The 13,333-nt window shown below is 41.9% G+C and overlaps 1 protein-coding gene across 1 annotated transcript; it reads left to right on the forward strand.

Annotated features, from left to right (window-relative positions):
* Positions 1 to 367: 367 nt before the first annotated feature.
* On the forward strand, positions 368 to 10,266 carry MRPS33 (mitochondrial ribosomal protein S33). The gene is made up of 3 exons (XM_082661855.1): positions 368 to 443; positions 5,196 to 5,437; positions 8,856 to 10,266. The coding sequence occupies exons 2-3, from the start codon at positions 5,223 to 5,225 to the stop codon at positions 8,959 to 8,961; spliced, it is 321 nt and encodes a 106-aa protein (XP_082517981.1). The 5' UTR covers positions 368 to 443; positions 5,196 to 5,222; the 3' UTR covers positions 8,962 to 10,266.
* The last annotated feature ends 3,067 nt before the right edge of the window (positions 10,267 to 13,333 follow it).

Here is a 13,333-nt window from a genome sequence, read left to right on the forward strand (position 1 = left end):
TGAAGCACGTCAAGGCCTAAGCTGGATGAAAAGAGAAAAAAATCACGCAGAAAGAAAGTGGAAGGAGGAAAAGAAAAAAAAAAAAAGCATTTCATTCTCCACCACATGGCACACGCATAAACACTGCTTCAGAGGTTGGGGGGTTGGGGTCAGCGCTATAGCCATTTCCAACAAAATAGAGTTAGCGAACCCTGCAGGACGTTCATGAAAGCCAGGCCTCTCGTCCCTGAACCTGCGTTCCGTCAGTCCTCCGCTCACCTGGAGGCGCTCGTCTCACTGCGCAGGCGCCAGGTCAGACGTTAGGAGTTCCGGGTCTCTCACTAAGACTCCACTCTAGCCGCCAAACTTCCGTTTCTCCACTGCTCCCCGCTGAAGTCTCCGGCAGGAACTGAGGGGCGGGCCTTCCGGAAAAGGGGCGCGCGGCAGAGGAGGCTTGCGAATAGGTAAGTCTGTAGGTGACTGTTAGGGGGGCATGTAGTGAGTTATGGGCAATGGCTGCAGAGACCCTGCGGAGGTCTCCAACCTTGTAGAGTCTCCAGGAATAGGACGAGTCAATTTCATTAAGCAGCTCGGAGGTTTCACAGGTCTCCCCCAAACAACTTGGCCTTTTCCTGCATAACTTGGCGAGATTTACCAAACGAAGGACGCTAGCCTAGTTTCCTCTCCGGCGCAGTTACTCTCTTCCTGTTTAGGCAGCATTCAAGGCTCGGTTTCTCTGCTCATCAGTTGGCCTTAGCTTTGTGGGGCTGGGGGTGCAGATTAGTTTTGTTACCAGCTTCAGAAAAGTATGATTGAATGATATTTAAGAAAAATATTGGCGAAATGCCCTACCGATTTAAACGTCGGTTGACTTGACACTGTTGCTTCCATCACAGGCAGGCGTGATCCAGGCGGTTGGAGGTTGGGGGTGTTCTTGTTGAATTGAGTAAAGCTTGACATCCATTCAGAGCCGTTCGTGTCTCTGCGACCCAGTAAAATAAGCGGTACTGGGCTTTAAAAAAAAAAAAGCACTGTGTCTAGATTTTTCTGTGAAACACGTGTGCACATTGTGTGAGTTCCTTGAGGCCTGATAACTCTATTAGGGCAGGCCCTGGGCCATGAGTTTCGCACGTCAGCCTCATAATTCAGTGAGATAGTACAACTGTCCTGTAGTAGATGAGAAAACGAAGGCAAAGAATACATACTACTGCAAACACGATATGTCCATTAAAGTGCAGTGGCAAGATTCCAACCAGCTTTTCTACTCCAGAGCTGGCGCTCTCCACTAACCCGTGGTTTTTGAGAAACCTCGCCCGCCCAGCAGAATTTACAAACACACACACACACACATTTCAGCATTCACTTTTAAAGTTCCCCCCGGGGATTCACCACACTGAGGGTTACCCAGGTTAAGAACTCCTGCACATTATCTGCACTTTTCAAAGAAAAAAGGCAAACCTAATCCAAAGCCAGTTACTGTATAAACTTGACCTTTTAAATGCATCAGACCTATCAGAACGACCAGAGAAACTTAGCCTTTTATGCTAAAGTAAAGAGATGGATATTTTCTCCTATGGGCTTAACATGTTTCGCTCCGGCACATTTCAGTAATTTGTTTTTGCTTAGCATTTTCAAGTCCAGGTAATTTTTCTTCATGATACTGTTTTCTTTAGTTCACATTTAAAGAAAATTTGATATTTTAAGTGACTATTCTCTACCCCTTAGAATAGCTTCATGTGAATAAAAATCTAATTTTTTTGCCTTTTACCTTAATGTCTTTCACACGGTCATCATGGTTTTTTTAAGATAAAGTTGAAAGTTTCTGTAAAGGGGCATACCAGGGTCCTGAAAAATCCTAGATAAGCCTTTCCAATCTTTAAAAAAACGTAAAGCTAATAGAGTGGCAGTTTGCCAGTCTCAGGACCAATATTTATGGACAGCAGAACTTGTGAGCTGTTTTAGTCTATGTAACAGGAAGGTTTACCAAGCTCCAATGCTGTACTTCATCAGAAGCATACAGGTCTGTGCTCTGTAAGAGACTACAAAGCAGTAATTGGCAACTGTCATAGGCATTTTCAGTTTGCTTCTATTTAGCAAGTGTTTCTGTTTCTAGTAAAGGATTCAGGTTTGGAGAGGCTTATTCTCCTTCTCCATCATAAAAGTTTTAGGACTTGGATTTTGTGATATGACCATTTCCATTGGATTCTAATGAGACCTTATTATTTATGAGCTATGTGTCCCAGTACTTTGCTACATTCCATGGTGGGCATGGAGATAACTTAGCATCCTGGGAAGGCTTCCGTGACCACTGTCCTAGTGAGTCCCTCCCTCCTTACTACCTGTCAGGTTACCAAGCTGCTGGTCCCCTCGTCTATGTTTCTCTGGCTGTCAGTGTCTGTAAGTGAGGATACCATTCCAGGGAGGTGCAGGTTCAACTACATGGAGTGTGCAGATGCTTTTTTACATGATTAAATGAGGACAAGGAATAAACAAATGTGTCTGTATAGAACGTATGAACACCAAGCATGTTCAGGTTTTTCCTTTTTTCTTTTTTTAGTTTACCATTGATTCAGTGCCACTGTCTTGTTTCTCACATGGTCCTTCAAGCTTTGTTTTCCGAAAAGGAAACTCATATTTAGAGAGGATAGGTAATTGTTCAAAATAACCCGGTTGATGAGTGGCAGAGCCAATACTCAAACCTAGGCCTCAGGATTCCATGCTGCCTCTTCATTTAAAAATAAAATGATTTGGGGCTTCCCTGGTGGCGCAGTGGTTGAGAGTCCGCCTGCCGATGCAGGGGACCGGGTTCGTGCCTCGGTCCGGGAAGATCCCACATGCCGCGGAGCGGCTGGGCCCGTGAGCCATGGCCGCTGAGCCTGCGCGTCTGGAGCCTGTGCTCTGCGACGGGAGAGGCCGCAACAGTGAGAGGCCCGCGTACTGCAAATAAAATAAAATAAAATAAAATGATTTGGGGTTCAGAACATATTTTCGTGAAAATTTTGTAGCAAAATGATAGTTCCTAGACCACCTTACAAATAACTGATCGTGGAAATATTGTGCAATGGCAACAGAAATCTGTTCTGATGCCATAATGGTAATTAAGCAAAACAAAGAAAAGTTGATTAAGAAACCTTTTGTTTTTAAGTTTTTTTGTCTGATGTTTGGGAAAAAGATAACCTTAAAAGTGGAAAGAAGACAAAAGATAATGCATGCAAAGAAACTTTTTGTAGCTTCTGAAGGCAACTTCTGGTAATTTGCAAGGCCTTTAGAGGTTTATAGCACTGTTTTCTCTTTATACATTAACTGTTAATGACTTTTTTTCTCATTGATGAAATTATACATCTCTGACAACCCCAATCCATCCCCATCCACATAATGGAGCAAGAGTTGGGAGAGAAAGGAATCCTAGAACTGAGTGCTGAAAGGAAAAGGAAGGAGTAAGTAAGGTTTGCACAGATCCCAGGTTGGAGGGGAGAGACCTTGGACAGTTCTCCCACTGCTGGCCTTCAGGTGGCGCTATTGGCCCAAGATTGCTCAGTTGGTGTTCAGAAGGTAAATGGTTTGAGACTAACATTCTGAAATTGGTTTGAGGTCATCCTCTGCTCTTTCAATGGATCTTGGAATGAACATGAAAAATTCTTTAATTTAAATACTGGATATTTAAATTGCCAGAGCAGTTTTGAAATTAACTTGGCGGCATTCCTGTTGAGGAGGGTTTTTTAATATATTTCTTCTCTTGGTTTTTCAAGATAGGTTTATGCCTTTTTTCTATTTGGAGATCAACTCCTTTTCATCCCAGCTGAACTGTCCCCCAGGATACTGTCTTAGTCAGCAAAGACTCTCATCTCACTATAAAAATTTCATGTAAATTAGCATATTCTGCCAACAGGTACCCTTACATTTGAACTAGCATGGAATGAGGGTTATTCCACCAGCAACATTCTTTGTTTTTTTGTTTTTTTTCAGTTAAGGAACTCTCAAATGCTTTTTTTTTTTAATTGAAGTATAGTTGGTGTACAATATTATATGTTACAAGTGTACCATATAGTGATTCACAATTTTTAAAGGTAATACTCCATTTACAGTTATTATAAAATATTGGCTGTAGTACCTGTGAACGTTCTTGATTTTTATGTATCACCTATATAATCTTCGATATATAGTACCTATAATTTCTGCATATTACAGATATTCTTATACTATTTCAACATTCTATGCCTCTGAAGAAAAAGTTACTGTTTTCAGCTAATAAGAATTCAGCTAATTTTCATTAAAGCAGAATATATAAAATGGAAGATAAGGCAAGTAACATCACAATTCATAAATGCCTTTTGTTCAGGAATAAAATGAATCTTTTGAGCTGTTGAGTTAATTCCTATAAGACTACTATCTTTGTTTTTCCCAGCTGGCTCTCAGTCTCTAGGCAGAATTCAATCCAGCAACCTGGAGGCTAAATGACCTCATAACTCATTAGCTGTTCTTAGAGCCATCTGGAGCCCTTGAGGAGAACAGCATTCAAAGGGCTGATAATAAAGACAACAGCATAATTATTTCTCCACCATGATTAAACCTTTAGGTGGCAAGCAGTCAGCATGTTTATTATGCAGATTGCTGAGGTAGGTGTTTTCTGAAGGTATAATAACAATGCTGTGGTAGGATAACTTGTTTCCCTGTCCTCATCTAGCCTACAAATAGGTAAGCTGACTCTCAGTAAATAACCTATTGAGTCATAAAATCGTTCATTGTAAAAGAGGCAGTACAGCTGGGACGTAATAGTGTGTGAACACCAAATGTAAAAGATGCAAAAAGGGGCTTCCCTGGTGGCGCAGTGGTTGAGAGTCCGCCTGCCGATGCAGGGGACACGGGTTCGTGCCCTGGTCCGGGAGGATCCCACATGCCGCGCGCGGAGCGGCTGGGCTCACCCGTAGCCGCTGAGCCTGCGCGTCCGGAGCCTGTGCTCCGCAACGGGAGAGGCCACGACAGTGAGAGGCCCGCATACCGCAAAAAAAAAAAAAAAAAAAGATGCAAAAAATGTAAAGCATGCAAAGGAAATAGCCACTTGGACTGTGGATATTTCTCAACGCCAAGGCACATCCTGCCAAAGATGTGAACTGATTCACGTGTGGCTTGCCGTGTTTTCACTTTGTAAACCGTTCATTCGATAATCTGGGAATTTCTTGCACTAACCTGTTTATCTTTCTTCTCATTTTTTATAGGGACTCTTGCTCCTTGCTGCGCAAGAAATGTCGTCACTTTCAGAATATGCCTTGCGCATGAGTCGTCTGAGTGCCCGGCTGTTTGGTGAAGTTGCCAGGCCTGCTGATTCCAAATCCATGAAAGTGGTGAAGCTGTTCAGCGAGCAGCCTTTGGCCAAGAGGAAGGAGACTTATGACTGGTATCCTAATCACAACACTTATTTTGCACTCATGGGGACACTACGTTTTCTTGGACTCTACAGGTAATGACAAAAAAACCCACACACACGAAGAGTAACCTATAAGAAATTTGTTTAGTAGATCAGAAAAGGAAAAAATTAGCCTTTCTATCTTTATAGTTTTGTGGTTCTTATAATAGTGCCCAGGTAGTTCAAAAGGTACAGTTGTGGGAGGGGAAAGCTTTCAAAATATCCATAATGAATATACTTAAAAAAAAAAATAAACATGCAGTTATTGGAAGACATAATTTAATTATGTCTAAAATGTGACTAACATTGACTAGATACTGAGCTATAGTGAGATGTTAAATTAGTCATTAATCTAAGAGCACTCAATGGATGCAGAGGAAAACTGGTCTAAACACTGAGCACATTCTTGTTGGTCAGATGAAAGGAGTCCCTGCCCTGTGGCTGATCTGCTTCCTAACTGGCGAGGGGGAGCCTCCTTCCTTTCCTGAGGGCAGTTTTGTAGGATTTCTTATTTGCTTTCACCCTCTTTGGACACTTTTAGTTGGTACCCTTTTTGGTATACGAATTTGGTCTAAATAAGCTGTAGTTTACCTTTAAGAGTAATATGTAATCAACATTATAATAGGATAATAATATGTAATAGTAAGAGTAGCAGGCTCTTTCCACCATGCATTTGTATGTTTGTGTATGTGTCGGAAGTGGGTGCTTAAGATGATGTACTGCTCTAGAAAGAAAAAAGATCAAATACCCATGTGACCATTTTCTTTAAAAAAAAGTCTTAGTTACCAAACAAATACATGCTCATTATAAAAGAATTTAAACAGTACATAATTGTATAAAGTTAAAATGCCTACTTTTTTTTTCAATTTAACAAGTTTTAATTGGACTTGTCTTAGGGCAACAGTACAAACATTAATTTGGGACTGTTGGCGCTAATATAATAAAATTAATAGTTCATTCCAGATAACTAAAGATTGGTACATTCTTTTATCCAATAGATTTTTTTTTAAGTACCTTCCATGTACAGGCACTTAAGATGGGCACAAGGGGAACAGCAATTAACAAAATAGAATAGATTTTCTTCGTTAATATATTACTAGAGATGATAGTCCATGACGTATTTTGAATTTCTGGAATTGCTTTTGGGATTATCTCCCTTGCCATTAGTCTCGGCTCAAAAAATAAAAATTAATTTTATTCTTACCCCAAATAAAATATTGGAAGGTAGATGTCCTCAGTAGAAAATCATAACCCATAACCAAATTAAATACATTCAGTTATTTTAATTTACTTGTTTGCTGCTACTCTCCATTTGTTTGAAAAATAAAGCCTTGACTATCTTTGGGGACAGAGAAAAAATACTTAGCATTTAGTTATCCATGGAAAAGCACAATTATTTTCACATTTAGCCACTAGTTATGGTAAATGGTGCCTCTAACACAAGGCCTCCTGGGAAGTCAGGCAGGATGAAACTAGACAGTCTTCAATGAAGAAAATCTTACTCAGAGACCTACAAAACAGGGAGGGAAGCAGGTTCTCAAAAACAGTGACTCATTCAGCCAAGCAGGTGCTTGGGCTGGTTCATCAGCAGAGACAAAGACCCCTGCCTTGGTCGCTTGCTCTCTGGAGGAGGTTGTCGGGAAAGGTTGGGGGGCGGGGAGGGAAGGAGAAGGGGGAAACATATTAAATAAGTAAATTATGTGGTGTGTTACCAAGTTGAATGTGCTACAGGGAAGAAAAACAGTAGAGCCTGCTGAGCAGGATCAAGAGTGCTGACTGGGCACTCAGTGGGCGGGGAGAGGACAGGGCACAGTATTAAACAGGACAGTCAAGGTTAGCCTCATAGAGAAGATGAGGCTTAAGCAGAGACTTGAGAGTGGTGAGTGAGCCAGGTGGGACCCAGGGAAGAGCTTGCAAGGCAGAGACAAGAGCAGAGCAAAGGCCTTGAGTTGGAATGTTCCTCGTCTGTTCCAGGGGCTGCACAGGCTGAGGGGAGAACAGTGGGACAGGAGGTGGATTGTGCAGGGGGCTGAGTAAAACGGGGAGCAGTTTGCCGGGTTGTAAACAGGAGTGACATGATCTGACTTATATTTCAGAAGAATTACTCTGTTTTTGAGAATGACTTATTTGGGGGGCAATCATAGCTGATCCCTAAGAGGTCTGTTGTACCTATCATGTTCATGGAATGAAACATCATACCCTTAAAACTGATCTATTTTAAAACAGCCTAGGGGGAATTCCCTGGCAGTGTAGTGGTTAAGACTCTGAGCTTTCACTGCTAAGGGCCCGGGTTCAATGCGGTTGGGGGACTAAGATTCCACAGACCACATGGCACGGCCAAAATAAAAAAATAAAGTAAAACAGCCTAGGGAGTTAAAAATTGGGCCCAGCAAACCCCTCTCTTACATTTAATTGGTACGCCATTATCCACCCTTTTACAGGTGAGGAGACCAAGGGGCAGGGAGGGAAGATTCCTTATCCAAGGTCACACAGCTACTGAATGGTGGAGCTGTGACTTAAACCCAGGGTCAAATGGGTTCCACAGCTTACATATTTAAACACTATACTGTTTGAGGGCCTCTATATCCGCAGGTTGCATATCTGCAGATTCAACTGACCACGGATCAAAAATATTAAAAAAAATTCCAGAAAGTTCCAAAAAGCAAAACTTGAATTTGCCACACACCTGGCAACTATTTATATAGCATTTACATTGTATTAGGTGTTGTAAGTAATGTAGAGATGATTTGAAATATTCAGGAGGATGAGTGTAGAATATGCAAATACTATGCTGTTTTACGTAAGGGACTTGAGCGTCAGTGGATTTCGGTATCTGGGGGGGGTCCTAGAGCCAGTCCCCCAAGAACACTGACCGTATTTGATCTTAGAACGCAGATATTTTTATACAGTACAGGCAGTCTTCATTCGTATGTACAGACAGTCCTGGCAGCCTTGACCCCTGGAGGATCTGTCTGTTGATCCGGCTTCCTTCTGCCTGAGACTTTCCCCGGCAGCCTTTTTGTGTGAATCATCCACTGCCATCAGGGCAGCTTCCTCCAGACCTTTCCCGTTTGTAGCAGGTGCTAATCCCTGGGCCCCTCAGGGTCTCGTGTAGCTGTTGAAGCTTATACCCACTTTCTGCCCCCTTCAGTGTTTAGTCTTAGTGTTACAGGGAAATTTGGGGCAATTATCAGTGTTGTATCCTAGTTACCTAGGTTTACATGGGCGGGTTTGGTAATTAAGCTGTGGGTAGCATTGTTTCTGTGAGGGAAAACTGACCTAGAAATGAACTTTGGGAACACAGCCCATCTGTATGTCGGGGGTTCCCTGTCCTTTCTGTTCACCAAGCTGAGCATGCGCCCTGTAGGAGTCAAAGCTTGATAACCAGAACCACCTAAGAGAACATTCTAGATTGGTGTACTTTTCCAGTCTGATAAAAATACTGGCTACTTTTTTTTTCTTTCTCTTTTAGAGATGAGCATCAGGACTTTAAGGATGAGCAGCGGCGTCTGAAGAAGCTTCGTGGAAAGGGGAAACCAAGGAAAGGAGAAGGGAAGAGAGCAGCAAAAAGGAAATAGTGTTGGGCCATCAGGGGAGGACTTCTCCCTCAGCAACCAAGAGCAGGACGAAGTGTATTTATTGTCCCTCCACATATTGGAGGAGTACAAGCTTCCTAAGTTGAAGATTATTCAGAGGAATACAGTCATCTCCGTGCTGAAGTCTAATGCAGTTGAATTGTGACTGGTTTCTTGAACACATTTTAATTCTGCAACATTGTTTACCTTGGTTCTGTAATCTGAAGTTTACCTTATTCCCCAGAGAAATGAGTGCATGATTACTATTGAATGACTTGTTTGGGAGGGGATGGGATGTTGGCGGAGTGGAGGAGAAACTCATTAAATGAACACCCTCGTTACTCCCTTCTTGCTTCCCCACTTAGCCAGCCCTAAGCTCTTTCATCTCTCTGGCTGTTCAGCTACGGTCTCCACCACCAAGCTCACAAACTTGATGTGCCTCTCCACCTACTCCTTTGAGAATATCTGTAAGATAAATTTGTGGGATAAAAGGCTGCGTCTGTTAAGAGAGCATTGGGTACCTGCTGTATACAGCCTACCAGAGCCCGGGTAATACAGTGGTTTGCAACAAACAGTCCGTACCTTGTGGAACTTTCAGTCCTGAGGGAGAGCCTAATATTACATAATTACATAAATACAATTGTATTACATGCTACAAAGGAAAAATCCAGACCAGACTTCTGTGAGAGTGTGGATGGATCGATCCACAAAGCAAGAGGCCCAAACCTCATTTGGTATTTTAAAGAAGGCGTCCCTGAAGAGATGATATTTAAGTGGGGCTCTGAAGAATAAATTAGAGTTAGGCAGAAGAAAAATGGTGGAAAAGCATTTGAGGCACAGAGAATGCCGTTTGCAAAGCCCTAAGGTAAGAAGAAATTGTCCCGTTCAAGGAATTGGAAAAATGACCACTAACTAGTATGGGTTAGTCATAATGAAATAGACAAAGGCCAAACTGTGAAGGGCTTTGCAAGTTCTGTGAAAAAGGTTGGACTTAACCAACTTAACCAGAGATCAAAGTGTGTAAGACGTTATTTCTGTGAGAGGTGAGCTGTATACAGTAGAGGAGCTCGATGCTCATTGTGTTATATTCTAGCAGTGAGTTTCCAATGAGGTTGCAAGGGCTTTCTGATTTTTTTTTTTTTCCAAGAATTCTGAAGATCTCTAGCACCATCAAGGAAATTTTTTAAGTACTTTGTTTTTATTGTGGTAAAATCATAAAATTTACCATCTTAACGATTTTCAAGTGTACAGTACAGAAGTGGTAACTATATGCACATTGTTGTGCCAAATAAAGTACCTTTAACCTCGTTCCTACCTCTCTCAGGAAAAGAGCAAAGCACACAGGCGGGAGCGCGTGCAGCAACTACTCCAACTATGATTTTCTTTCCCTCCAACACTGGAAGTATTGGCAATAACTGCCCCGTGAATAATTCCTGAACTAGTAGGAATCCTGCTGCATATGCTTAGATAAATGATATTTTTAAAGAGGCCTAATCCAGATGGTATAGCTAGGGCCTATATTACAGTTGTTGGTAAAAATAAAAACTAACTAAAAATGGGTAATTCCATCTGATAGATGTGAATTCCAGCAGAAGGCTGAGAATCCAGTTAGAACTCTTTCCCGAGCACCTGCCACATGCCTGGCACATGCTAATTTTAGAGGACACAGATAAATAGCCGTAGTCCTTAAGACTGTGTGAATGAGCATGTGTGTGTTGTAAAGTATCGACAAGATCTTGGGGATTTGCTCAGAAAAGTGCAGATGCACTGTTACTCTTGGCCAATGCAGCTGAGCCTGGTGGGTGGATGGGCCCCAGGACACTGGACTGAGAAACAGGCTTGTAGCCTGGATCCAGTGTAGCTAAATGGATGTTCTGAATCAGGCCATCTCCACCTTTGGGAGAAAGACTAACTGTAAGAGGAACTTAGGAGCATTAGGTTGATACTCTAAAGAGGATAACTGCTTTAGATCCCAACAGCTATCCTGAGTCAGAAAACAAGGCAAAAATCTGTGTGTTGGTTCTCTGATGGGCCCCGAGCCTCCAAGGAGCCTTAGCACTGTTTGATAGGGAAGCTGTAGACAACTCAGCAGCAGGTTAGTGTGGCGCTGCTCCATGCTGAAAATTAGGAACTAAAGCTAAAATGCATTTGTACATCAGCTGTACCCTAAAACGAACTGATACAGTAAACACTGTGCAGCTCAAGACAGCCTGTACTGAAGAGTGGACCAGATGGAAAGTAGAGGATGAGAGGGACGAGTCAATTCTTTTTTTTTTTTTAACATCTTTATTGGAGTATAATTGCTTTACAATGGTATGTTAGTTTCTGCTTTATAACAAAGTAAATCGTTATACATATATCCCCATATCTCTTCCCTCTTGCGTCTCCCACCCTCCCTATCCCACCCCTCCAGGTGGTCACAAGGCACCGAGCTGATCTCCCTGTGCTATGCAGCTGCTTCCCACTAGCTATCTATTTTACGTTTGGTAGCGTATATATGTCCATGCCACTCTCTCACTTTGTCCCAGCTTACCCTTCCCCCTCCCCGTGTCCTCAAGTCCATTCTCTAGTAGGTCTGCATCTTTATTCCTGTCTTGCCCCTAGGTTCTTCATGACCATTTTTTGTTTTTGTTTTTAGATTCCATATATATGTGTTAGCATACAGTATTTGTTTTTCTCTTTCTGACTTACTTCACTCTGTATGACAGACTCTAGGTCCATCCATCTCACTGCAAATAACTCAATTTCGTTTCTTTTTGTGGCTGAGTAATATTCCATTGTATATATGTGCCACATCTTCTTTATCCATTCATCTGTCGATGGACACTTAGGTTCCTTCCATGTCCTGGCTATTGTAAATAGAGCTGCAATGAACATTGTGGTACATGAGGACTAGTCAATTCTTGATGCCATGGAACCAACACATTTCAGGACACCAGTGAGCAAAGGTTAAGACAAGAACTAACTGTAACTAGAAAAAAAGTCTTTTAACTGTAGGTTTCAGCTAGCCAGATTGTTTAGTTGGATTTCTCTGGTCACGACCCAAACTATTTGTTTTCCCTCTAATGTTTAGTGTTTTGTGTGCATGAAGGATTTTGCCCTTGACTTTAGTGTGGCATAGTAAAAAGAGATTAGGGTTTGGATTCAAAAGTCATGGGTTTGTGAGAGTTCTGCTCACTGGCTGGGAGACCTCAAGTCACTTAACGCCTCTGAACCTCTTTCTGCCTCTGTCAAATCCTGATAATACTTCACTGGATTAATGAAATCATGTTTGTGAAAAGGACTAGGTAAACTGTAAAAGGTTAATCAAATATTTTTACATACAGCTATTTGTATGACCAGTAAGAATCGGTACGTCTTACTAGCAGATTTTTCCAAGAAGGTGTTGACAAATACCTGCTAAAAATATGAAGTTCTCTGTGTTTACATGCAGCGTGATAGGTTCAGGAAGAAACAAGTGTGAGATGCATTTTATTGTTTTTGTTTCTAACATTTTATTTAATTTTTGGCTGCGCCATGTGTTAGTTGCAGCACACGGGCTCTTCGTCGTGGCATGCAGGCTTCTCTCTAGTTGGGGCGCGCGGGCTCCAGGGCGCGTGGGCTCTGCAGTTGGCGGCATGCAGGCTCTCTGTTGAGGTGCGTGGGCTCAGTAGTTGTGGCGCACAGGCTTAGTTGCTTCGCGGCATGTGGGATCTTCCCGGACCAGGGATCGAACCGATGTCCCCCGCATTGGAAGGTGGATTCTTTACCACTGGACCACCAGGGAAGTCCCAAAATGCATTTTATTGTTATGTAATCATGGGTTCCAGAAATTTATTTTTTGAAAAAGCACACACATACATAATAATGCTTTTATTTATGAAGCACCTTCCACAGAAGAATAAGTCAGAATTTAAAATTCCACCCTCTTCACCTTTTTCCTCTTTCCTCACACATTTCTCCCAAAGCTTCTAAGTCTCAAAGTTTAGAGAGTGAGAGATAGGAACAAACTTCCAGAGCAATAGACAGGGGGAAAGGTCTTTCAACCTGCCAATCCTGTCTTCATGGCCCTTAAGTACTCATTTGTTAGTTCAAAAGGAAGCGTTTCTTTAAAAAAAAATTTTTTTTGAGATAAAATCAGCAAAACAAACAGCAATACATTCAAGAAGACTTAGATGTAACAGGGAAACAAACAGTGAAACCCTGGATATCCAAATACTGGAAAACCAGTAAAACATTTATGCTGAACTTGAAACGTTTTGTAAAATGACATAGAAGCAGCAAAACAGAGAAGTTCATGAAACTAGTGGGAAGACTGACCAAAGAACCTACCCAGATGCAACTTTCTAACGTCACTGGAGATCTGGTAGAATTATAAGTTCATATTAAAGTAGAA

This window comes from Grampus griseus (assembly GCF_964374135.1).
Source record: "Grampus griseus genome assembly, chromosome: 9".
NCBI lineage: Eukaryota > Metazoa > Chordata > Mammalia > Artiodactyla > Delphinidae > Grampus > Grampus griseus.

What these genes read in the sequence shown, in the direction of transcription:
- MRPS33 (XM_082661855.1), top strand. Translation starts at nt 5,223, where the DNA reads ATGTCGTCACTTTCAGAATATGCCTTGCGCATGAGTCGTCTGAGTGCC. An exon ending in CGTTTTCTTGGACTCTACAG is followed by an intron (nt 5,438 to 8,855) that starts GTAATGACAAAA and finishes TTTCTCTTTTAG; the next exon opens with AGATGAGCATCAGGACTTTA.